The sequence below is a fragment of the Budorcas taxicolor genome, chromosome 14, assembly GCF_023091745.1.
Source record: "Budorcas taxicolor isolate Tak-1 chromosome 14, Takin1.1, whole genome shotgun sequence".
Classification (NCBI taxonomy): domain Eukaryota; kingdom Metazoa; phylum Chordata; class Mammalia; order Artiodactyla; family Bovidae; genus Budorcas; species Budorcas taxicolor.
The window spans coordinates 90,717,088-90,744,729 of NC_068923.1; the positions used below are offsets into that span (position 1 = coordinate 90,717,088).

The 27,642-nt window shown below is 40.9% G+C and overlaps 1 protein-coding gene across 1 annotated transcript in view; it reads right to left on the reverse strand.

Annotated features, from left to right (window-relative positions):
• RALYL (RALY RNA binding protein like) overlaps positions 1-27,642 on the reverse strand; it is a 422,766-nt gene that overhangs the window by 13,317 nt on the left and 381,807 nt on the right. The window contains 1 exon segment of the mRNA XM_052651717.1: positions 7,076-7,189. Within this exon segment, the coding sequence (XP_052507677.1) occupies positions 7,076-7,189 (114 nt within the window).

Sequence of the window (27,642 nt, forward strand, 5' to 3'; positions counted from 1 at the left end):
AATTTTGTTCTCATTCTCTTTTATGTCTAAGAATTTTCTTTTTTAAAACCTAGACATTATTTTAATGCAGTATCAGGAGGGAGCAGAGTTTAATTCACGTGTGCAGTTCAACATCTGTAACCAGACACAAGACCAATGTAATCCAAAGTCTAAGTGATAGCAGTCAGGTATTCAGAACAGAACCAGTAGTCACATTATAGGCTGCAGCAGCAGATTACACCTGGAGCAACATTTTCCACTCTGAGGACCACAGTGTGCAGTTGATAAACTATAGAATGACCAGAGAAGGGGGACGGCAGTGGTTCAAGATCCAAAACTAAAGTACAGGAGAAGCAGCTGAAACAGTTACTGATATTTATCCAGAGTCGACAAAGGTCCGTCTAGTCAAGGATACGGTTTTTCCAGTGGTCATGTATGGATGTGAGAGTGGGACCATAAAGAAAGCTGAGTGCCGTTGAATTCATGCTTTTGAACTGTGGTGTTGGAGAAGACTCTTGAGAGTCCCTTGGACCACAAGTAGATCCAACCAGTCCATCCTAAAGGATATCAGCCCTGAATATTCATTGGAAAGACTGATGCTAAAGCTGAAACTCCAATACTTTGGACAACTGATGCAAAATACTGACTAATTAGAAATGACCCTGATGCCAGGAAAGACTGAAGGCAGGAGGAGAAGGGGATGACAGAGGATGAGATGGTTGATGGCATCACTGACTTGATGGACATGAGTTTGAACAAGCTCTAGGGGTTGGTGATGGACAGGGAAGCCTGGCGTGCTGCAGTGCATGGGGGTCACAAAGAGTCGGACACGACTGAGCAACTGAACTAAACTGATTCAGAGAATAGAAGGCTTCAAAGTTCTTTGACCAAAATTTGAATGCAACTAAGTTGAGTGTCTCTGGCCACTTATATAGACTTCCTATTCAGAAGTTTTGGACGAGTTACAATATTACAACTCTTTTATGTATTTAATTGGCTATTATATTCACAAGAAATTAGACACTCAGCTTGGTTTCAGAGGGCAGAAAAGGACACATAAACCAAATGCAAACAAAGTTTATTTCAGCTCAGTATAAGGAGCACTGATGCATAAATATGTGGTATTTGTTCGTAATATTCTAATTTTTGGACATTATTTTTTTTAATCTACACTTTTTACCAAATATATTCAGTTCAGTCACTCAGTCATGTCTGACTCTTTGTGACCCCATGGACTGTAGCATGTCAGGGCTCCCTGTCCATCACCAATTTTTAGACCTTGCTCAAACTCATATCAATCGAGTCAGTGATGCCATCCAACCATCTCATCCTCTGTCGTTCCCTTCTCCTCCTGCCCTCAATATTTCCCATCATCAGGGTCTTTTCAAATGAGTCAGCTCTTCACATAAGGTGGCCAAAGTACTGGAGTTTCAGGTTCAACATCAGTCCTTCCAATGAACACCCAGGACTGATTTCTTTTAGGATGGACTGGTTGGATCTCCTTGCAGTCCAAGGGACTCTCAAGAGTCTTCTCCAACACCACAGTTCAAAAGCATCAATTCTTCAGCACTCAGTTTTATTTATAGTCCAATTCTCACACCCATACCTGACTACTGGAAAAACCATACCTTTGACTAGACAGATCTTTTTCGGCAAAGCAATGTCTCTGCTTTGTAATATCCTGTCTAGGTTGGTCATAGTTTTTCTTCCAAGGAGTAAGCGTCTTTTTATTTCATGGCTGCAGTCACCATCTGCAGTGATTTTGGAGCCCCCAAAATAAAGTCTGTCACTGTTTCCATTGTTTCTCCATCTGTTTGCCATGGAGTGATGGGACTGGATGCCATGATCTTAATTTTTTGAATGCTGAGCTTTAAGCCAACTTTTTCACTCTCTTCTTTCACTTTCATCCAGAGGCTCTTTAGTTGCTCTTCACTTTCTGCCATAACGGTGGTGTCAACTGTGTGTCTGAGGTTATTGATATTTCTCCTAGCAATCTTGATTCCAGCTTGTGTTTCATCCAGCCCAGAATTTCTCACAATGTATTCTGCATGTAAGTTAAATAAGCAGGGTGACAATATACAGCCTTGACATACTCCTTTCCCAATTTGGAACCAGTTTGTTGTTCCATGTCCAGGTATAACTGTTGCATCTTGGCATGCATACTGATGTCTTCAGTTCAGTTGCTCAGTTGTGTCCAATTCTTTGAGATCCCATGAATCGCAGCACACCAGGCCTCCCTGTCCATCTCCCGGAGTTCACTCAAACTCACGGCCATTGAGTCAGTGATGCCATCTAGCCATCTCATCCTCTGTCGTCCCCTTCTCCTCTTGCCCCCAATCCCTCCCAGCATCAGGGTCTTTTCCAATGAGTCAATTCTTCGCATGAGGTGGCCAAAGAATTGGAGTTTCAGCTTTAGCATCATTCCTTCCAAAGAAATCCCAGGGCTGATCTCCTTCAGAATGGACTGGTTGGATCTCCTTGCAGACCAAGGGACTCTCAAGAGTCTTCTCCAACACCACAGTTCAAAAGCATCAATTCTTCGGCGCTCAGCTTTCTTTACAGTCCAACTCTCACATCCATACATGACCATTGGAAAACCATAGCCTTGACTACATGGACCTTTGTTGGCAAAGTAATGTTAGGAAGCAAGTAAATTGGTCTGGTATTCCTATCTCTAAGAATTTTCCACAGTTTGTTGTGATCCACATCGTCAAACACTTTAGAACAGTCAATGAAACAGAGATAGATGTCTTTATGGAACTCTCCTGCTTTTTCTGTGATCCAATGGATGTTGGTAATTTGATCTCTACTTTCTCTGCCTTTCCTAAATCCAGCTTGAACATCTGGAAGTTCACAGTTCACGTACTGTTGAAGCCTGGCTTGGAGAATTTTGAGCATTACCTTACTAGTGTGTGAGATGAGAGCAACTATGTGGTAGTTTGAGCATTCTTTGGCATTGCCTTTCTTTGGGATTGGAATGAAAACTGACCTTTTTCAGTCCTTGGCGCTGCTGAGCTTTCCAGATTTGCTGGCATATTAAGTGCAGCACTTTCACAGCATCCTCTTTTAGAACTGAAATAGCTCAACTAGAATTCCATCACCTCCACTAGCTTTGTTCATAAGTGATGCTTCCTAAGGCCCATTTGACTTTGCATTCCAGGATGTCTGGCTCTAGGTGAGTGATCATACCATCTTGCTTATCTGGGTCATGAAGATCTTTTTGTATAGTTCTGTGTATTCTTGCCACCTCTTCTTAATATCTCTTGCTTCTGTTAGGCCCATACCATTTCTATCTTTTATCGAGCCTATCTTGCATGAAATGTTCCTTGGTGTCCATAATTTTCTTGAAGAGATCTCTAGTCTTTCCCATTCTATTGTTTTCCTCTATTCCTCTGCATTGATCGCTGAGGAAGGCTTTCTTATTTCTCCTTGCTATTCTCTGGAACTCTGCATTCAAATGGGTGTATCTTTCCTTTCCTCCTTTGTCTTCAGCTTCTCGTCTTTTCTCAGCTATTTGTAAGGCCTCCTCAGACATCCATTTTGCCTTTTTTCATATACCAAACGTACAGGCAGGATGAACTTATCCTACGGGACTGAAGTGTGACCTCTCTAATGGTCAGCTCTAATGGGTAGGACAGGTTAGCTATTTTCATTGGAATTGTCCAAGTGAGTCTGACAGGTCACACATGAGGCCTACCACTGAGAATAAAGTTGAATTAAAGAATGCCTAATCGCCTTTTCATATCAGAGAGTCTTTGCAGGGAATTTGATTTTTTAAAAGAGGTCACTGTCCATTGTATGGTATTGTCTTTAGTTTTACTTCTGTCTCCTTTTACCTTTTATGATCATTTTGCATCACTATGTAAACCACACATAAACTGTACTCTTCATATCAATTTATGTCAATTTATGACTCTCTTTTAAAAGGATCATCTAAGAAGGACAATTGGAGGCCAAACTGATATGTGTTATTTGTTGTTTATAATAATCCATAGTCACCATATTCCAAAGCAATGTTATTTGAATTATTCAAGTAGGAAAAAATAACACTTGCAGAGTGGATTCATATTAATCATGATTTAAAAGCTAGACCATATGTTTGAGGCCATAATCCCTACCTCTAATTTTCATTTGTGGGGCCTGAGACCTAGAGAAGTTAAATGACTTGCTAAATCATGCCTAATGCATAGTACACAGTGTTTGAAGATTTAGAAAAATTAGTGAAAACATGACCTTGTTCTGAGGAAGTTCATATCTTCAAAGGAAGAGACAGGATACCGTGCAAACATCTATTACCAGCAATTTAAGGCATAAAAAATCCAAAATGATGTCATTATAACCTCATTACAATTACTCCTGTTAGCTTAGGATTTCATACAAAAAAGAAAAAAATGATCCTGTGAAACTTGAACTCAGGACAAGTTCCATGCTGTGTGGCTTTATCCTGCATGTAACCCTACATCTCTGCTGCCACTATCCTAAGCTGGAAATTTTCATCATCAGATGGAATAAGTTGGAAATGAGAGGTGTATAAAAGAGCAATAGTGAAGAGTGAATGTTAACTACTGAATAACTGGCCTGCAACCAAATAAACAATAAAATGAGTATCCCCTTAAATTCTGTAAGGAGATATCGGGCACTTAAAAAGATTTAAAATATTTCTCTCCACTTTCTATCATGTAGTACAGATACTATGCGACCCTGATTTCTTTTCATGAAAAAAATTTAGAAAGTGATCGTCTTAACTCCATAAATATAAATATTGTTCAGGAGACAATTGCTAAGAGAATGAAATTACAAATTAAATAATTCCATTTTCTTCCTACATGTTCAAGTAGGAAAGACAGAAATATCAAAGGCTTAAGCCTATCATTTTAAAGATAACTGCTGTGTGACTGGGAAAGTTGAAACACATACAAAAATAAGATGACAGCCTTTCATGAAAAGAAAATTCAAGCTTTGAATTTTAGTGTCATGTTTATAGATGATCTTCTAAGAAGATATACGGAAGGTATTTTTCATTGCAGGAAACTGGAAGTTATAATATGATGGAATAAGGATCACATTTTTCTCTTTGAGGTGATTTATATTTAAATGAGTCCTCCATAATCCTTTAAACTGAAGTGCAAATTGGTTATCAAAGTCCTTTGCTGTAAGGGTTGTTTTACATAATAACGAATTTCACAGAAGTTCCTCAAAGGGAAACATTGATTTAGGCAACATCAGGATATTTCAGTTCTGGCAACGGTTTAGATTAGTGCCATAGACAGCAGATAAAAAACTTTCTGAAATCTAAATTTCTCCATTAAGAAGTATAGGCAACGTATCTTTTCTCAATAGAAAATGTGATGAAATCTGTAATAAAAATGATCTTATTTTGTCTATTATTTATCTATCATTTCTCCTCCACACTAACTCGATAAAAGTTAATGAGAATCTAGGTACATGGCTTATGATTTAAAAAACTGGTGTCAGGGAAGTAAGAAGTATTTGTTTCCCTATATATGCTTACATTTCTATGGACACTAAATGGCTCCAATTATGAAGCATTTATTCTGGGCTAGTCAGTAACTTACATTTGCTACTTGACTCCCTTCTCGCAAGGTCAGGTAGCCATTACTGGCCTCATCTGATAAACGAGAAAACGGAGGCGAGGTGGCCTGTGAGGATTTGAACCACAGTATACCTCTCTCATCCATTAGGCTCGGCAGCCCCTCAACACCGGCTTCATTTCTGAACCCTGCGTCACTCATCACTGGAAGGTGGGTGCTGGTCCCCTGCCCAGTGTCACGGGCAACAAACAGGCTGGATCTCATCACCAGTTGTTACCTAGGGAGCCTCACTGCAGGCAGATCCTGAGCGGAACCTGAGGCTGATACCTCAGAGGAGGCACTCCTTTCCCTCACCAGACCTGGCTTGGAGACTCTAGGTCTGTCACGAACCATTCATGTGGTCATGGAAAAGTCACTTTACTTCCTCAGGCCTTCCTTTTCTCATCTGCAAAATGAGAAAGCTGGATTCGATGAGCGGTTTTCAAAACTGTCTTGCTTAATTTTGAAAAGTGAAGCTCTTTCAGCCAATGAAATCTTATGATGAATTTCAACGTATAAAATAGACACAGGTGGCGCCACACTACTTGGAGGAAGGGCTGGGTGTCCCTCTGTCTCCCAGGCCTTCTTTCAGCCCTCAGCTCGTTTTCAAGGCGCTTCTGAGGCATCAAAGACCTAGCAGAATGCAGCGGGCAATGCGCGTTCTAGCTCATCTCCAGGTTGACGCCAGTTCTGCTTGAGATGTGTGACTTTGCAGCTCTCGGTTGCCATATTAAAGGGTATTAGACTAGGGACCTCAAATTGGCACTCCGTAGCTACCTAGAGGGGTGGGATGGGGTGGGAGGGGGGCTCCAGAAGGAGGGGACACATGCGTACCTGTGGCTGATCCATGTTGACGTATGGCAGAAGCCAGCACAATATTGTAAAGCAGTTATCCTCCAGTTAAAAATAAATAAATAACGAGTTTTAGCATGGAACTAGGGTCAGGGCTGATATTTCCAAGAGAAGACATTAAGCTAAAGAATCAAGTCAAATGAAATGGCCTTGGGTGGCCAGGCATATCGTTGATACTGACATCCTGAAACTGAGTTCTGAAGTTTTGTGGAGTTGCAGCAGTTCAAGAGTGGGACTTTACAAACATGGCTTCTGAAATCTGTTCAATTTTGCTGCAGTTAATTTGATGAAATATGAATATAATTTTAGCCCTGATAGACTATTCCATTTACTGATTTAATTTTCTTAAAGGTCACTTGATATTGAGATATAAACCTTTAATATAATCCAACTGTTACTTATTAGCATCAAAATACTTTTCCTTTCCCTCTCTCTTTTAAAAAATGTGAATTTTAGGCAACTTGGCTCATCTTCTTTAAAAAGGAACAATCAGATTCCATCATTGCAGTTCTAAGTTTAAAGACGATGTGTGTGTATCTGCTAAACACTGTTAGGCTCAGCCAGCGTGCCTGAACCTGCCGTGTCTTGGTGACTGACAGGGAGTGAGTGGTTCGATTCCCACACGTCTGCGGCCACAGCTCTTTTTCACTTACCAGCCTCCGCCTTTTGCTGCTTCTCAATCTTCTCCAGGCGCCCTAGCAAGGAGTCAATTTTAGTTTTGATCTGGGTTAATTCTTTCTTGATTGTCTGCAACTCGTCTGATTTCACTGGAGAGGGGAGAAGGGAAAGAATGCAATAGAATGTCAAATGCACCATGACCCGAGTAGAACATAACCCACAGACACTCTAAATTTCCTCCACACTCTGTCACATTCCACGACACCTTTCAGTCTTATCTGTTTCTCGTTGCTTCCAGGACCCTGGAATACACAAGCAGTGGTTCTCGGCATTTGACCCTGAATCTTTTCACCAAAGGTTATGCAGTGGGACAGAAGAATCTGGAGATGATTTTTGCGATCACTAAATGATACTGAATTCTGTTCTGGCAAATGATAGGGTAAGTCTGTTCTATCAGATGGATTCAGATTGAGAAATGGTTAAATCATGACAGGTATGTTAATACTGCTTTGAGGAACTATGTTGCAATATATGTTTCAGCAGTCAGTGATAGTTTTAATCCAGTTCCCTGATGATGGACTGAAATCGGGGCATAACATTTATCCTCTAAAGAAAAATCTTTAACGCTAGAGAACTCTCTCCAACTTGCTGGACTTTTGGTATTTTCTTTTTTAAAAACTGCAGCAGTGGGTTGAACATGCCTCTTTTTAAGCCCTGTGGCTGGAAGGAAAAGAAATTCACTGAAGTTCCCACTGGTATTTTCTACAGTAGCAGTTCCTCTTCGAGGTTTTGGATGTTTAGTGGGACTAATTAAAAATGGGATTAACACAAGATTGACTATTTTTAATTTTGCCAAGTAAGGATGTTAAAAATGATAGCAAACATTCTACTATCAATGATAACAACAATTATTTTCTAAAGAGATAGACTTAAGAAAAGGTCAGTTTCCTATTTAAGGACAATCGTTTCAATGAAAATTGCTTATGTTTATGAAAAATTGACTGCCTTGTTCTTATTTTCTCATTTCTCTGAGAATCACTGGAAACTCTGCCATGAACCCTCAGTAATAAGATCAAAGATTTTTAAAACTATAACTCTAGAAGAGCTATACTTGTCTATGAGCTTTCATTAAGTGAGTTTTTGGGTGCCCATGCCTCAGTGGAGAGCTGGGCTTCAATATCTGGGGGTGAGAATTTTGATGTTAGTCTACTATCCATCTCTTTCACTGTTCCTTTCAAGTTTATAATAATCTTGGCTGGATATTTCTAAAGAAATTGAGTGTTTAGTTTGAGTCTTTAGTCTTCAGGAATTTTTGTAAAGTAATAAAAAACTAAATGCAATATATGTTTGCTTGAAACAGAGCTACCTGTCAACTAAGGCATATGATATAAGCTATATGATAAAGTATGCATCAATGTACATTAATTGCTCACCAGACTTTCTCCAATATAAACATGAAAAAAATTTTTATTATAAAATAAGAAATTTTCCATAACAAGCAAATTTTTATTTATGATATAAAGTAGTTTACAAAATAAAAACTGGAAGAATAAGTGACCCTGTAGAGAGTTTTTATTATGAAGAACCAGACTGAAAGGAGAACACAGTTTAAAATAGAGAATTACTCCTACGTCAATTATTTCCAAGACATCAAAGTGCCATTGTTGAATCTCAACTAAATTTGAAAATCATCATCTGTCATAATTGCAAATTGACTCTGCTTTGAAGAATGATTTTAATTTCCTTTGATGGAAGCATGTCATGTAGTTTTACTTAAATCTATCAAACGTGATAGAAACTATTTTGTCTTAAAACATTAGATGTTGGGCCAAGAGAAATAGGACTGTGGCAGGAGATTAATAGAATATATATTTTCAGTAAGTGGGGTCACTCCTCAGCCTAGAAATGAGGTTCACTAATTATTTCCTTAAAAAAGACATAAACAAATAAATCACTAATATCCCACTTAATAGAATGTCTTTTAAGATTGGAGTGATATTACTACAAAATTTGGGATTACTTAGTTAAGACGACTCAAGCGTAGATAAAACTAATGATGTAACCTGTCTTCTCCTCCCTGTCCCTATCCGGGAATTCTGAATCAGCCTTCAGCCCTGTGCAAATATCCCAGCTCCACTCTTGGGATGGTGAGCAGCAGATGCTCGTTAAAGTCTTGCAAATTGGCGCCTAGAAAATCTTGGCTGCTTCTTGAGCGACTGGGAAAGCTGTTGGCTTCGTGCCCTTCAGGGCTCTGCTCGGGAGAAAGCTGCCCACTCACCTGGCCTGAAGTCCTGGAGCTTCCTCTTTCAGTGGGGTTATCTGTAGGTGGGGTCTGGGTCTGGGTCTGGGCTGCTGTATCTGGTTTCCACATGATGCTCCTGAGACAAGCCATCTCTGTGTCCAATATGCCTTTGTCTGTAATCTTTCCTGCCTTGTTCTACTTTGGGAGGTGGGGCTCCTGTTAAGAATGTTTCTACTGAAGCTGGGATTAAGCTCCTGCTTGTTTTTAGTTACTCTGCCAAAATAGATGTATATTTTACAACTACAGATTTCCAAACCTAAAATTTTAAAAGTTTTGCAACTTAGATGTCAGACATGTTTTGAAAACTTAAAGTCAGTTCAAAATTGAGGAGTCTTAGGTGTAAAGCATCCCTGTCCATTTTCCTTTCTTTTTTTACCTCTTTCTTTTCCTGTCCATTTCCATTGAACTCTTAATTGTGTTTCTGCTTTTAGTTCATGTCGCCTCTTAAATAGTGAATGCAAAGTCATATATATAAAAGCCATAAATCCTCTCTATTGAAAACTTCCAGAATGTCCCAATTTCTATGGAAGAAAGACCAAAAGCACAAAGAAAGCTGAGCACCAAGGAATTGATGCTTTCGAACTGTGGTACTGGAGAAGGCTCTTGAGAGTCCCTTGGACTGCAAGGAGATCCAACCAGTCCATCCTAAAGGAAATCAGTCCTGAATATTCATTGGAAGGACTGATGCTGAAGCTGAAGCTCCAATACTTCGGCCACCTGATGTGAAGAACCAACTCATTGGAAAAGACCCTGATGCTGGGAAAGATTGAAGGCAGGAGGAGAAGGGGATGACAGAGGATGAGATGGTTGGATGGCATCACCAACTCAATGGACATGAGTCTGAGTAAAATCCGGGAGTTGGCGATAGACAGGGAGGCCTGGCGCGCTGTGGTTCATGGGGTTGTAAAGAGTCAGACACTACTGACCGACTGAACTGAACTGAACACATTCACCATTCTTCAAACTGGTCTTCAGGGTCTGCTCTAAAGTATGGTTCCAGGTATATATTCCATTGTTTATGAAAGCAACGTGATTTGAACAGAATAACTTAATGCTTGAGCTAATAGTGTGTGCAACCAGATAGGCTGATTTGCATCTATGTTTATTGGAGAATCACTTGTAATTACTAAGACTCAGGTTCCTTATCTTTAACTTCCACCCTTTACCCTAAAGACTTGTTATAAGAATTTAATGCAACAGTGTACATAAAGCACTTAGCATCATGACCAGAATATCATCAAGCAAAATACCTGATAGAAGCAGAAAATACTATTACTATTATTTACATACCTTTTCCAGCAGAGAGTCTTTCTTTTCTCTATTATGTCTATCTGCTTTTTGGAGCTTAGTTTTAATCTTACCTCCCCTATTAATTCTTCTTAGTTCAGCCCACTGGAAGGTGGATTTCTCATCTGCAGTCTATTTAACAGCATTTCACATTTACCGCTAGACACTGTTAGGACCAAACTGGAGCCAGGACAGGCTCTAAGGGGCAGGCTAGGCCTGAGGTTTAGTCTCTAGGAAGGCTGAGGCACTGGAAACTCCTGCAGGCAGTGTAGCTCGACCAATCAGAAAAATCCCCGTAGCCCCTCGCCCATGCCAGACCCAAGCCAATCCGGATAGGGATGTGAGGTTTAAAAGTCCTGCGCATGCATATGGTTGAACCAATCAGCTATGCTGTTACAGGAACAAAGAACTGTCTGTATAAAAGTAGATGTGATTCAGAGCTCGGGGCTCTTGTCGGATTCCACTGTGCTGGATGAGACCTGGGCCCTAACTCGAGTTAGCAATAAACCCCTTTATGCTTTTGCATGGCTGTGGATGTCTTATTCTCTCAGTTTTGGTGACTCGGACTCTGGGCACAACATTTGGGGGCTCGTCTGGGATCCCTTTAACTGGGAAGAATAACACTCTCCCGGTAGAAGGGGTTTCCTCACTAGGAGGAGAGATCTCTGAACACCGGTGTTTTCTGGTTAAGTCCAGCGTAAGGCCGAGGCCCAGCCTCGTGCTGGGGAGGCGGCTGGCTCTCTTTTCTGGTTAAGACCAGCGTAAGGCCGAGGCCTGGCATTGTGCTGGGGAGGCGGCTGGCTCTGTGGATGTCCTGCTGGTAAGATACTCTCAAGGGGAGAAAAAGGTTAAAAAAAGGGGGCCGGGAAGACCTAGTACTGTGTTTTTGGCCGATGTACATTTGTTGTCTGTTTGTTGCGTCTGTGTGAGTGCCGGCACTGTCTCTGCTCTTTGTGTGCTCATTTGGTCTCCTGTGTTTTTCTCTGTAATCATGGGACAAACAACTTCTACTCCTTTGTCTCTTATGACTGACCACTTCTCTGATTTTAAGTCTAGAGCACAGAATCTATCAGTGCTGGTGAAGAAGAAAAAATTAATAACTTTTTGCAGTGAAGAATGGCCGACCTTCCAAGTAGGCTGGCCCTCAGAAGGCACCTTTGACTTGGGAACTGTACACCAAGTCCGAGATATCATCTTCTGACTGCGGATCGGACACCCTGACCAAGCCCCGCCCCCTCCTTGGGTAAAACCTTTTTTGCTTCAACAGGGATTTTCTACCCCTCAGGTGTTGGTGACACATGTAAGAAAAAACCCAAAGAATCTCAAGGAGCCTGAACCAATGGTGCCGCTATATATGCCATCTTGCCGGGGGTTATTGTTAGGGGAAGCACACTGATTGAAACTGCCCCACCTTGGCCAGGCACCATAGTAACCATTTGCATGAGTTGTTTTATGACAGGAGATCCTGATAAAGAATACGGAACTAATAAGCCTCCACCAACCGGAAAAGTTCGGGAAAGGTTTAAAGGAGACACCGCCTGTACATTGTGAGCCACGTGGCAGAGCAGTTCTCCTGGGTTTCCTTACCCTGCTGCTCTCCACCCGGGTGCCCTTTCCCAATAAAATCTCTTGCTTTGTCAGCACATATGTCTCCTCGGACAATTCATTTCCGAGTGTTAGGCAAGAGCCCAGTTTTGGGCCCTGGAAGGGGTCCCTCTTCCTGCAACAAATGGTGACTCTGGTGGGATTATTCTTCACCGAGACTGACATCCTGACCACTCGGGGTACTCAGGGGCCAGCTTGCCTGCCAATGGACCAGACCCAGCGGCCGCAACTGGGACCCTTTTGTCCCTGGTCTCCTCCTGACGCGGACAACTGGCCAGAGTGCCCCGACCGGTAAGAAACAAGAGACTTTATTGATCTCTCTCCCCTTCCCTCTCTGTCTCCTCTCCTTAACCCTTCCTATCCTTCCCTGTTTTTCTAGTCCCCTGGTCCTAGACGCAGAAATCTGGTTGAAGGGCCCTCAGCCTGAGCTGAGGATTGGAGACTGATCACCTCCTCTTGGCAGAGAACTCGAATTCTGGCTCTGATTTCTGGTAGGGCCGAGTTCCAGTCCTCCCTCCTCTGGAGGCCCAGGGAAAAGTCCCGTAAGGCCTGGGTATCTGTAGGTGGCAGGAGATGTCTGTAAGGCCACCCCTTTTGCCCCCCTCTCCTGCCTCCTCTCCCTTCTTCTTTCAACCTGGCTTCCTTTCCTCCCTTGAAATCTTTGATGTTACGGAAAGGCTTGGTGGGCTACAGTCCACAGGTCGCAAACAGTCTGATACGCGACTGAGCGACTTCACCTTCACTTAGATGAAGACTGCCAGGTTTATATGTGTGTGTGTTTTAACTCTGTGATCTGTGTTGTGATTTTTGATGGCCATTTTGCTTTGTCTGGCCACCATGTGGTTTAGACCTGCCGCCATTTGTTAGAACTTGATTTTCTTTCCCTGTGCCTGAGACCAGGGCTCGCAGAAACACTTATCTAGACCATCTCTAACTCCTGACACTGAAAAAAAAAAGGACTTGAAGCTAGATCTTGCACTGTGTCTGTCTAAATATGTCTTGGTATGTCTCTGTCTCTGGGTAATATTTTTGAGGTTAATTTGTATATGGAATCTTTATCTGGCTTAAAAAAAGGTAAGTGCTTACAAATCAAGTAATTCTAAATTAAACAATAAATTCCAGGTTCATGTGAACTGGGAAATATTCAATGTTAAATACCTGATATTAATGTTTGTTTGTTGACCTATTTAATACAGACATGTCTTAGAGTAATTAACGTTAAAAAAATATTTTCATTGTACCTAGGTTTAATATAAGTTAAATATTATATCTGTTACAAGTTTGTCAACAAGAAAATTACCTCAAGTTAAAAAAAAAACTTCAAAAAAATGTAAATGAGATATGAGCTTTTAGATAAACTCTATTAAGAATAATTATGCTTTAGGAATGTCTGTCTGAAATAGTCTGTCCAAATTGGGGTAACTTAAGTTGGGTTGTGCTAAACTAAGTGATGGAAGTTCACTGACTAGCTAGCTCATTTCCAAATAGAGTAAGATTTTAAAACATTTATTACTGAACATTAGTTTCCTCTTACAAAGAAGCTAAAGAAATTTGAGACTGTTAATGACTAAAAATAAGCTGGTGCAAAAACTTGAATTTGGCTTTTCTCTCTGTTAAAAGCACATACTTTCTTCAGATGTTGAACTGCATTTGACAATAGATTTAAGTTCATTTGCTTCTTAAATGGTCTGTTCTGTATTTGCCTCTGAAATCCCATATTGTTACTTTGGCTGAGTGAATAGCTATTGTTTCACAGTGACCTATAGTCCCATCTGACCGAGTGCTCGAAACCTTTCTGATATTTGTTGACAAAACTTCCTAAATCATTCTAGGAAGCACTTTTGGCTTCTAGCTAACTTTGGGAGGCTTCAGAGGGCCCCTGAAGCATCCCAAAGAGAGATATTAAACTGTGTTTATTTGGTTGGTTAAATTACATGGAAAAGATTATCAGATGAGTAATAAATCCGCTCATGTTATAATGTATGGTAAAATAACTAATACAGATATCCTAAAAATTATATGGAGTTTTTAACATTCTGATATGTCCTGGTATTTTAATGAAAAACCTGATGACTTCACAAAAGTTAGCAAAAGGACTGAATGAACCAGCGAATATGCTTATAACTTTTATGGTGTCTACCTGAAAAATTATGGGTTTAAATCTTATGTTTTCAGGGAGTAAAAAAAAATCTTCCTCTCAAACTAATTATGACAATACTTTGGTAAAATTAAATGTTATAAACAAAACAATTATATTTTCTATCTGACTCCTCCAAAAATTGGAAGTTCTTAGGTTTCCAGTAAGTTTATCAAATGAGTTAGGAAGGTTATCTCACGGATACAAAAATCTCAAGAAATGTTTGAGACCTTAAAAAGGAAAAAATTCACCTAGATTTGTTAGGCAAAATCTGTGATAAGACTTTGGTGTGAAATTCCCAGCCTTGTTTTATTTTAAAAGTTCAGTCTGAGACTCTATAAATGTTTCAGCAAAATAAAAAGCCTATGATCAATTATGGTTATAAAAATCATCAGACCAAAATCAGTGAGAACAGACCTATTTTGCAAACAAACTAGCCTTAATTTGGTTATATTTAAGAAAAATAAGGGTAACTTTAAAAAAAAAAGATATTTCAAAATGTTAAATACCAGTTTGTTAATGGAGGTCTGCATCTAGTAAGACTCATCTCTTAGATAGTTCTTTGATGTTATGTGATGTTAATGTAAAATTTAATTAAATTCTTGAAAAACACCCTAAGTTTGTTTCTGAAGCTTATCTCAGTAATCTATCTTTGGATGAAGATCAGATGCCTCATGACCTGCAACCAGGACTGAAAAACGACATAATTTAAGGGACTGTCTCCAACATGGATGGAAGGACTTTTTTTATCAGGAGAAACTATACTACACCAGGATGAGAAGACGATGACATCAGAGGTAGACAGCTTCCCCGAGATGCTGGACCTGATTCGTATGATCATTTATGTTTTCTTGACTTCTTAGACCTTTGCATATAAGTCAAATGCTTTTCTATCATAGGCCTGATCCTATGCTAGTTTTAAAAAAATCAATCCAATTGTTGGGTTTGTGGCCAATTACCTGTGTCTAGTTCTGGGTTACCTTGGTAAATTTCTCTACTACCAGACTCTAACTGGTTGGCCCTGAGAAAATTTACTTAAAATTTATAGTCATTTTCAGGTCACTATGGTATAACTAGATAGGATCCCCTCACCGGGCCAATTAATAATGCCTGCTCTGACTCTGGCTATAAATTTGAGCTTTTTTTCTATTACCCAAGCTCAATCAGAGCAAAAAAAGTTTCCACAAAGGAGGGGAAAATCTCCCACAATTATGAGATGGATTTATATAGATAATACCAGGCTACAGTAATTTAGGTTTAAAGTCTCCTCTATATTAAAGAAAAAAAAATTTTAAATCATACTAAAGATAATCAGTCTAGTAACACTAAAAAACTGGGCTATGTGCCTTATAAATGGTGCCAACATGTAATTTCTCTGAAAGATAAAGATTCTACAGGGCAGACTAAGTCAGTGACCTGAAGATATACTGGGCTACATCTAATGGAAGTTCTTAACATAAGTCTTACTTGTGGCTTTACTAATACTGCTGGCTATGTTATTTGTATTTCGCCTATTTTACAAAATTGCTGTTTCTTACACTGTCCAATATGTGTGTGAGGCCTCTAACAAAACAATATATAGTCCCATATGAGATCGATGATGGTAACAGTGTAACTCTAGATATGGCAGAAAGCAACAAGAGGGAATATTTTCCTGGACCAAAAAGCTAGTAAGTCAGGTGATCCAAAAAATTTTGGATACTGTTTCATGGCCTAGTCCAGTAACAGCACATTGAGTGGCCTGTTTACCTGAGAATGGACACTCTCAGCACCCTGGGATAAAATGGTCATGAAGTGCCCCCCTCATAATCATGGTCAAGTTTATGAGCAAAAAGGGGCTCTGCCAACTGAAGACTGACACTTGCCATCTGCATCTACGAAGATTAAATCATGGCCGCTGCAACTGCTGACTTTCAACGCCCCTGAAAGGAGTTCAGGGTGAAAATCAGGAATGAGGCACTCTGTGCTTTGAAAAAAACTGGCAGAACAGGCCTTCAGATAGTTAGATCTTTTCAGGAAAAGATTTTATGAGTCCCAATTCTTGCATCTTCTCATATCTAGAGAAACACTGACGTCATTAACCGTGAAATCTGCTTTGGCTGTTAAGGAAAAGTTGACAATTAAAAGTCAAAATAGAGTAGCTATGGTTCAGATATCCTGGAAAATAACTAGGTGATGCTATGGGTGTGCTTTCAGATTAGACCTTGTATTGCTAAACACTTGAGTTTTCTGAGTCGTGTCAGGCTTGGATGCCACCATTCTCAAAACAATGTCTGCTGGAAGCTACTAACCTTACTTTTTATAAAACTAGGCAACTGGCTACATGGCTACAAGTCTCCCTGAAGTGCCAGGTCCAGACTGGGTTTCAGACCTATTCTTCTAAAAAGAAATGATATTTATTTTGTCTACTAAATTCCAGTTATCACTCCTCCAACTACTTCTAATTGGGTCTGTTAACACCAAAATGGCAGACCAAGGGATTAGGATTTTAATCATACAAGACTCAGATCTAAAACTTGGAACTCAGAAATACTTCCGATTCAGTGTCTATACTCCAAGCTGGGGAAGTCCTATGCCCCATTTTGACAAGAAGTTATCACAGTCATAGTTGCCTAGTTCCCTAAAATTAAAACTGAGCCAGACTCTGTGGGGCTCTGGAGTACAGATCTGTTCTGTGTTCTCCTTTTCTTATCTATAAGATATAGACTTTGTTCAGCCTCCTTGGCCTTCCCTGAATTCCAAAACATGGATTCAAACAATTGCTAATCAGGGAAGGGAGGGGATACAAAAACAGAAACGATCAAAGGTTGGTACAGCCTCCAGACACAGTCCTGGTTCCTACTCAAAAAAATATGCATAACAATGTCTTTGAGCCCCGACCCAGGTGGAAGATGGTAACTTCAGACTGAACACAAGATTCCTGGAGCACTGCTCTGTTGCCTCACCACCAACCCAAGGGTCACAAAGCCTGCAACCCTCACCCCAAATGTTGCCTTCTGTTTCCGGGGACCAGAGACGACCATCCTGTTAGGTCTCCTGTATGGCCTTTGTCTATTTCATCTCTGAGAGGGGCCAACCAAATTGCTGTTACTACAAGGGTAAAAGCTGGTTTAAGATGTGAAAAACCCCAACTTAGATCAGGTAGAGAGAGAATTCTGCTCTATTAGGCAGACCTACACCCATGCACAGCAGGAATAAGTTACAGAAGAAAGAGACCTCCGCCCCAATTCCCCAAAAATATCTTGAGTATGAAGTCTCTCAGGGGCCTTATGTACTGCGTTAGGAGAAAAACGTTGTTTTTATGTAAATCACTCAGGGGTAGTAAGAAACTCTATGGCCAAAGTAAGGAAAGGGGTAGCCCAACGGAAAAGAGAGCGAGAGGCCCAGCAGGGATGGTTTGAGTCCTGGTTCCGACAGTCCCCATGGTTAACAACGCTGATTTCCACCCTGGTGGGCCCTCTCATGGTGCTACTACTGATTCTCACTCCTGGCCCCTGCATCCTAAATAGACATCACATTTGTTAAGGAGCACATCAATACAGCCCAGGTACTAGTACTGAGGCAACAGTGTCAGGCCCTGCCCCAAAATAAAGAGGAAGATTCCTCTATGTAGCTGAAGACAGCGGGGAATGTTAGGACCAAACTGGAGCCAGGACAGGCTCTAAGGGGCAGGCTAGACCTGAGGTTTAGTCTCCAGGAAGGCTGAGGCACTGGAAACTCCCGCAGGCAGTGTAGCTCGACCAATCAGAAAAATCCCCGTAGGCCCCCACCCGCGCCAGACCCGAGCCAGTCCCGATAGGGATGTGAGGTTTAAAAGTCCTGCACGTGCATACGGTTTAACCAATCAGCTATGCTGTTACAGGAACAAAGAACCGTCTGTATAAAAGTAGATGTGATTCAGAGCTCGGGGCTCTTATGGGATTCCACTGTGCTGGATGAGACCTGGGCCCTAACTCGAGTTAGCAATAAACCCCTTTATGCTTTTGCATGGCTGTGGACGTCTTATTCTCTCAGTTTTGGGGACTCGGACTCTGGGCACAACAACACCAAATGCTTGTTGTTTTTTCCTTTATCTATCTACTTTTCCTATTAAATTGTAAGCTTTTTGAAAATGAAGATCTAATTAGGCATTGAAGAATTTCAGGGGTCATGCTTTTCTCTGTTTAATAAGCTCCTTCTCGTCTTATAAAAAGTTCCTTGGACTTCCTTGGTAGCTCACACGGTAAAGAATCTGCCTGCAGTGTGGGAGGGTTGCATCCTGGGTTAGGAAGATTCCCTGGAGGAGGGAATGGTAACTGACTCCAGTGTTCTTGCTTGGAGAATCCCATGGACAGAGGAGCCTGGTGGGCTATAGTCCATGGGGTTGCAAAGAGCAGACTAACACTTTCACTTTCTTTCTCCTCTTATTGACTGAGACTCCTGATGCTTACCATGAGGTCCTGGGCTTTAGCGTCTGTCTCCCTTAATTAAAAAAATGACATCAACAGATTTAAGAAGAGATCCTAATCAGACTGGTACCTAATGCCAATTTTTTGTCTTCTATTATATAACATCCATGGAAAAGTATTTAGATTTTGGTTTAAGTTATTCAGATCTCTCATGACACAACATTTCAAAGAGAAGAAATTTTGGAGAGTTGTCTGAAGCAAGGCATATTAATGGATTTACCCCTTCCTAGGTTCTCTACAGCCAAACTCTTTGAATGGAGGACATCCAATTCCTTCCTTCCACTTTCTTTCCTCTTTGTCTCTACCTCTAGTTCCTTCCTGCCTGCCTGCCTTCATCTGTTTGCATTCTTAATAGAACTTAGTTCAGTGTATTAAACACACTTGTTGTTATTCAGCTGCCCAGTCATTTTTGACTTTTCATGACCCCATGGACTGCAATGTGTCAGGCCTTCCTGTCCCTCACCATCTCCCGAAGTTCACCCAAGTTCACGTCCATTGTGTCAGTGATGCCATCCAGCCATCTCACCCTCTGACATCTTCTTTATTTTTCTTCTTCCTCAATCTCTCCCAGTATCAGGGACTTTTCCAGTAAGTCGGCTGTTCACATCAGATGACCAAAATACTGGAGCTTCAGCTTCAGCATCAGCCCTTCCATCGAGTATTCAGAGTTGATTTGTGTGAAGATTGATTAGTTTGAGCTCCTTGCTGTCCAGGGGACTTTCAGAAGCTTTCTCCAGCACCACAGTTTGAAGGCATCAATTCTTTGGCGTTCTGCTTTCTTTATGGTTCAGCTCTCACAACTGTACTTGACTAGTGGGAAGACCATAACCTTGACTATATGAGTCTTTGCTGGCAGAGTAATGTCTCTGCTTTTCAACATACTGTCTAGGTTTGTCATAACTTTCCTGCCAAGAAGTGATCATCTTCTGATTTCATGGCTGCAGTCACTGTCCACTGTGAGTTTAAAGCCCAAGAAGAGGAAATCTGTCACTGCTTCTACATTTTCCCCCTCTATTTGCCATGAAGAAATGGGGCCAGATGCCATAATTTTAGTTTTCTTAACATTTAGCTTTAAGACAGCTCTTCCACTCTCCTCCTTCACCCTCATCAAGACACTCTTTAGCTCCTCTTTGCTTTCTGCCATTAGAGTGGTATCACCCATATGTCTGAGGTTGTTGATGTTTCCCCTACCTATCTTGATTCCAGCTTGTAACTCATCCAGCCCAGCATGTCTCATGATGTGCTCAGCATATAGGTTAAACAAACAGGGTGGCAGCAGACAGCCCTGTGGTACTCCTTTCTCGATCTTAAACCAATCGGTTGTTCCATACAGGGCTCTAACTGTTGCTTCTTGACCCACATACAGGTTTCTCAGAAGACAGGAAAGATGGTCTGGTATTTCTATCTCTTTTGGAGCTTTCCACAGTTTGTCATGATCCACACAGTCAAAGGCTTTAGCGTCGTCAATGAAACAGAGTTGAACGCTTTTCTGGAATTCCCTAGCTATCTCTATGATCCAGTGAATGTTGGCAATTTGATCTCTGGTTCCTCTTTCTTTTCTAAACCGAGCCTGGACATCTGGATGTTCTCATTTGCATAATGCTGACGCCTAGCATGCAGAATTGTAAGCATGACCTTACTAGCCTGGGAGATGAGTGCAGTCATCTGATGGTTAGCACATTCGTTAGTACTATCCTTCTTGTGAATTGGGATGAGGATTGACTTTTTCCAGACCTGTGGCCACTGTTGGGTATTCCAGGTTTGCTGACATATTGAATGCGGCACCTGGATGGCATCATCCTTTACGGTTCTGAACAGCTCTACTGGAATTCCGTTGCATCTACTGGGTTTATTAACAGCAGTGCTTCCTAAGGCCCACTTGATTTCGCTCTCCAGCATGTCTGGCTCTGGGTGACTGACCACACCATCGTAGTAATCTAGCCCATTAGGATCATTTTTTGTTTGTTTTTTACAATTCCTCTGTGTATTCTTTCCATCTCTTCTTGATCTCTTCAGCATCTACTAGATCTCTTCCATTTCTGTCCTTTCTTGTGCCCATCTCTGGGTGAAATGTTCCCTTGATATCTCCAATTTTCCTGAAGCTATCTCTAGGCTTTCCCCTTCTGCTGTTTTCTTCTAGTTTTATGCACTGTTCACTGTAGAAGGCCTTCTTGTCTCTCCTCGCTGTTCTCTGGAACTCTGCATTTAGTTGGATATACCTGTCCCTTTCTCCCTTGCTTTTTGCTTCTCTTTTTTCTTCATCTATTTGTAAAGCTTCTTGAGAATGGTTTTGTTCATTGCCTTCTGTGCAATATTACGACCTCTGTCCATAGTTCTTCAGGTACACTGTTTGCTAGGCCTAAGCCCTTGAATCTATTCATGACCTCCACAGCATATTCATAGGGGATTTGACTTAAGTCGTACCTGGCTGGCCTAGTGATTTTCCCCACTTCCTTTACTTTAAGCCTGAATTTGGCTATGAGCAGCTGATGATTTGAGCTACGGTCGGAATTAGCAAATATCAGAAAATCCGCAGGCATGCTTATGTATTACAGATATGGCCACTTCATGTCAACTTCAAATAGACCAACAAAAGTTTATTAAAAGCTTTTTGTAAGTCCTGGCAATACTTTTGGACTGACCGTCTAATGGGGGATAGACAGGCAAACAGGCAGTGCGAAAAAAAATAAAGGAAAATATGCCTTTTCTCCAGCAGAAGCACTGTGATGAGGGAATATGATACTAACCCATGACTTGGGCAAGACTCTTTCCCAGTCCCACCTCTGTACTCTGCATAATCTTCATCATTAAAGATGGGTTGTGGAGGATATAACACCATGAGTTATTTTTCTATAGAGTAGCAGATAACATGAGTCAGGAGTATTTCTTTTACTAAGAATAATAGTTTAAATCAACTTGTTATGCAGTTGTTCCCTAATACAGACAAGCTGGAAGCTTGGGAAGATTAGATCTGATTATTAAAGATTATGTCTCTGGAGAAGGAAATGGAAACCCACTTCAGTTTTCTTGCCTGGGAAATCCCATGGACACAGGAGCCTGGCGGGCTGTAGTCCATGGAGTCGCAAAAGAGTCAGACGTGACTTAGAGAATAAACAACAACAACAGCTAAGTAGGATTCTAAAGATGTAGGTCATGGCCGACCCCAGCGTGCAGAGAAGCAGCAAAACGCAAGAAGCCAGAAGAATACTGCGACACACATTCTGTGAATGTTTGAGAATGTACTTTGTGCAATGCAAAGGTGACTTGAAGGACAAATTTGTAATCTAAAATGGAATGATGTTCATGGAAATAGCTATAAAGTTAAGCAGAAAGCCTTAAGTATCCTAATTAGGAAGACGAATTACTGGTTTGACTTTAGAGGACAGATGCCTCCTTTGTGCCACAGGACGGTCCAAACCTGTTTCACAAGAATGGCATTACCCGGTTGGATTTGAAAGACAGGTAATTCCATGAATGACACTTATTTGTCTATAAGAGGTAGATAATGTGTTGGTAACACATTTCTTGCATAAAGGAAAGGACTTTCACATGGAGGTACATGAACATAAGTCCAGAGACATTTACATGTTCAATTAAGCCAGGAGAAGAATAGCTGAGAACTGGGAATGGCAGAACCAGGAAGGGGAGACAAGATGTGCCTGGAGAACTACAATGAGGAGCTTGGACCCTCACCTGCTAAATGGGAGTAATTTTGAATTTTGAGTGAGGAAGTGACAAAGCATTTAGTTTAGAATAATCTTGCAGTTGGTCATGCAATTAATGAGATTGGGGAAGAATACAGAGTCAGGAAAATTAATCTGTAAGAGACTATTAGAGTAGTCAGGGATCTGCTTCTTGGGCCCAGACCTAGGAAAAGAACAGAAGAGGAAGAAACAGAGGCTGGAAATGTTCAGTTTTACTGACTGGACCTAATTAATGCTCACAAACTTTTATAATCCCACTCTGGAACAATGTGCTCAGTCGTGTCCAACTCTTGTGACCCCATGGACTGTAAGCTACCAGGCTTCTCTGTCCATGGGATTTTCCAGGCAAGAGTACTGGAGTGAGTTGCTATTTCCTTCTCCAATTTTCTTTCCTATTCTTTCTAGGTCTAGTTCTATTTTTTCTTATTCTCTCTAATCTAGAACAATTATAACTTTTCTGGTGCTGTCAGTGGAGCACAATGAGAAAACATAAATGCTACAGTAGAACCATATGCCCCAACCACTAGTGCCGAAGAAGCTGAAGTCGAATGGTTCTATGAAGACCTACAAGACCTTCTAGAATTAACACCAAAAGAGATGTCCTTTTCATCATAGAGGACTGGAATGCAAAAGTAGGAAGTCAAGAGATACCTGGAGTGACAGGCAAGTTTGGCCTTGGATTTCACAATGAAGCAGGGCAAAAGCTAACAGAGTTTTATCAAGAGAACGCACTGGGCATAGCAAACACTCTGTTCCGACAACACAAGAGACAACTCTACACATGGACATCACCAGGTGGTCAATGCTGAAATCAGACTGATTATTTTCTTCGCAGCTGAAGATGGAGAAGCTCTATACAGGCAGCAAAAACAAGACTGGAAGCTGACTGTGGCTCAGATTTTGAACTCATTGCAAAATTTATACTTAAATTGAAGAAAGTAGAGAAAACCACTAGACCATTTAGATATGACCCAAATCAAATCCTTTATGATTATACAGTGGAAGTGACAAACAGATTCGAGGGATTAGATCTGATAGACAGAGTGCTTGAAGAACTATGGACAGAAGGTTTGTGACTTTATACAAGAGGTGATGATCAAAACCATCCCCCAAAAAAGACATGCCAAAAGGTAAAATGGCTGTCTGAGGAGGTCTTACAAATAGTTGAGAAAAGAAGAGAAGTGAAAGTAAAGGAGAAAAGGAAAGATATACCATATGAATGCAGCGTCCCAAAGAATAGTAAGGAGATAAGAAAGGCTTCCTAAGTGAACAATTCAAACAAATAGAGGAAAACAATAGAATGGAAAAGACTAGGGATCTCTTGAAGAAAATTAGAGATACCAAAGGAAAATTTCATTCAAAGATGGGCACAATAAAGGAAAGAAAAGGTATGGACCTAACAGAAGCAGAAGATATTAAGAAGAGGTGGCTACAATACAAGAAGAACTGTACAAAAAAGATCTTCATGACCTGGACAACCACGATGGTGTGATCGCTCACCTAGAGCCAGACATCCTGGAATGTGAAGTCAAGTGGGCCTTAGGAAGCATCACTAGGAATAAAGCTAGTGGAGGCGATGGCATTCCAGTTGAGCTATTTCAAATCCTAAAAGATGATGCTGGGAAAGTGTTGCACTCAATATGCCAGCAAACTTGGAAAACTCAGCAGTGGCCACAGGATTGGAAAAGGTCAGTTTTCATTCCAATGTTAAAGAAGGGCAAAGCCAAAGAATGTTCAAACTACCACACAATTAAATTCATTTCAGGTCAGTAAAGTAATGCTCAAAACTCTCCAGCCTAGGCTTCAACAGTACATGAACCAAGAACTTGCAGATGTTCAAGCTGGTTTTAGGAAAGGCAGAGGAACCAAAGATCAAATTGCCAACATCTGCTGGATCATAGGAAAAGCAAGAGAATTTCAGAAAAAAAAATAGCAACTTCAGCTTCATTGACTACACTAAAGCCTTTGACTATGGATCGCAACAAATTTTGGAAAATTCTTAGAGATGGGAATACTAAACCACCTTACCTGCCTCCTGAGAAACCTGCATGCAGGTCAAGAAGCAACAGTTAGAACTGGACATGGAACAACACATTCGTTCCAAACTGGGAAAGGAGTATATCAGGCTGTATATTGTCACCTTGCATATTTAGTTTACATGCAGAATACATCATGCAAAAAGCTGGACTGGATGAAGCACAAGCTAATCAAGATTGCCGGGAGAAATAGCAATAACCTCAGATATGCAGATGACACCACCCTTATGGCAGAAAGTGAAGAACTAAAGAGCCTCTTGATGAAAGTGAAAGAGGAGAGTGAAAAAGTTGGCTTAAAACTCAACTTTCAAAAAATGAAGATCATGGCATCCGGTCTCATCACTTCATGCCAAATAGATAGGGAAACAATGGAAACAGTGACAGTCTTTATTTTCTTGGGCTCCAAAATCACTTCAGATGACTGCAGCCATGAATTTAAGACACTTGCTCCTTGGAAGAAAACCAATGACAAACCTAGACAGTGTGTTAGAAATCAGAGACTACTTTGCTGACAAAGGTCTGTATAGTCAGAGCTACGGTTTTTCCAGTAGTCATGTATGGATGTGAGAGTGGACCATAAAGAAGGCTGAACGCCAAAGAATTGATGCTTTTGAACTGTGATGCTGGAGAAGACTCTTGAGAGTCTCGTGTACAGCAAGGAGATCAAACCAGTCCATCCTAAAGAAATCAATCCCGAGTTAGAAGAACTGATGCTGAAGCTGAAGCTCCAATACTTTGGCCACCTGAAGCAAAGAGCTGTCTCATTCGAAAAGACCCTGCTGCTGGGAAAGACTGAAGGCAGGAGGAGAAGGGGATGACAGAGGATGAGATCATTGGATGGCATCACTGTTGCAATGCACATGAGTTTGAGCAAGCTCTGGGAGTTGGTGATGGACAGGGAGGCCTGGTGTGCTGCGGTCCATGGGGTCTCAAAGAGTCGGACACGACTGAGCGATGGATCAAGGACAACAGTAGAACTGAGAAGACCATTTCAAATGCTCAAAGGCTATGTTGATATAAAGATTTTATCGAACATTTTATTTTCTTTCTTTTCTGCCTGTGTTTTAAAATCTGGTTATGTTAAATGAGCCACATTAAAGCCTAGTGGAAAAGCCAAGCACAGATGCTTACATATGTATTTATTTATTTTAAGCACACTGTAATTGTTTTGGTTTGGCTGCTGTGTATCTAAATATCAGGTGGGGATTTTAGTAAGGACTTACTACTCTGTTTATATAAAGTGCTCATCAGTGTCCAGACTGTGAAGCCATGTGTGTCTGAGAAATTCAGTGTGTTTACCAGGATGAGCCAAGTAAAACATATCCAAGAAGCTGATTATCAAAATGTAAAGAGCTGAAGTGTATGCTGAGATCTCCACATTTAGATAACCCTGTGTTATGTGATGAATTCTACATCCACCTCAAATCTTATATATGACTGTTCTAGCCCCAGGGCCATCTACAGTGTGAGTCTATTTAGACACAGGGCAATTAAGGAGGTAATCGAGTTAAAAGGAGGTCACCGGACCCAGGAGGCCCTAATCCCATATGACTAGAACCCTAGTAAACACACATACAGAAGGCCGGAGACGTGGAGACTCGGAGAAGACGGCCACCAGCATGCCAAGCACGGGCGGTACCCAGATGCTTCCCTCAGGCCCTTCGAAGGAACCAACATGACCGACAGCTGGATCTCCAACTCCCAGCCTCCTGAACTCTGAGGAAATAGATTCCTGTTCTCTAAGCCATCCAGTGTGTGGTACTTTGTTACAGCAGCCTCAGCACGTGAACACAACCATCACATAAGTTTCTTAAACTACTAATATCATTTTGATCAGACAGCATCTTTCTGAGAGTCTTTCCCCTCAGCCCTGGATAAAATTTCAATCCTTCAACATTCTCCACAGGTTTTCACTCTCCTGTTAACCGTTCTTTATCTCTTGTTTTGTTTAATCCTTGGCTTCTTAACTGACATTGCTAGTGATAAATCTTTGCTTCGGACAGTAATAATAACAATATTGTTATTACTAAGGCTTATAATTAAGACTTTCATCATGGGGGACACCATTCTAAGAGCTTTGCACGGGTTAACTCATTTAATCCTCACACACACTGTATGGAAACAGTGGTGAGATTATCATTCCCATGTTATAGGTAAGGAAACTAAGGCACAGCAAACAAAGAACCTTCCCCCAAAGCACACAGCTCGCAAAGGGCAGAGCCACGACTGGATTCAAGTTGCAGCAGTTTCATACCCCACCCTCATCCCTGCTGCACTCTGCTGTGCTACCAACAGAGACAATAAAACCCGATCACTCGCTGTTTAACAAGACTTGCCTGAGAACGCTATATGCATCAGTCATTTAATTCCCACGATGAAGTATGATATATAAAGTATTATTATTTCCATTTTACAGATAGAAAATAAATAGAGGCACACGCGGATTAGAGGATTTCCACATGGCCACAGTATTAGTGTTTTGTGCAACATGAATTCCATCCCAGACAATCTGAGAATAAAGCCTTTGCTCTTCTCCACTCAGGGAAATGGAAGTATCTCGTATTTTCTTTCCTAACTCACCTATCCTTCTACGCTCAATTCAGTATTCTCAATACTATTAAGACTTCTCTAACCCTGCTGGCCAAATATTTGAAAGCGTAATAAATACCTTGGCCAAAATAATGGATGGAAAGGGATATTTAGTGATACTTTGTTGGATATTAACATTGGTTTCTCTGATTGATGCTTCAACTCTATACTAAAATCATATGGATTTGGGGGGAAAAACCAACACAACACTTCCTGAGGGTTGAGGATAAGTTCTCAACTGTTACTTCTTAAATTTAATTGGACTGCCTTTAATTGCCTCTTAGGTGTTTCAAGGATCTTATGTCGCCGAAAACTGCACCAACGGAACTCCAAAGGCATAAAAACTTATTGGGATTTCTCTTGCTAGACCTTAGGATTTAAATTAATTACTTAAAGAAATTTATTTAATATTATATTTTTTTCAGAAGGCTGATTTTTTTTCTACTAAGAACATCTGCCAAAGCTCATAGATGTTTATGTCTTCTCTTTTATAA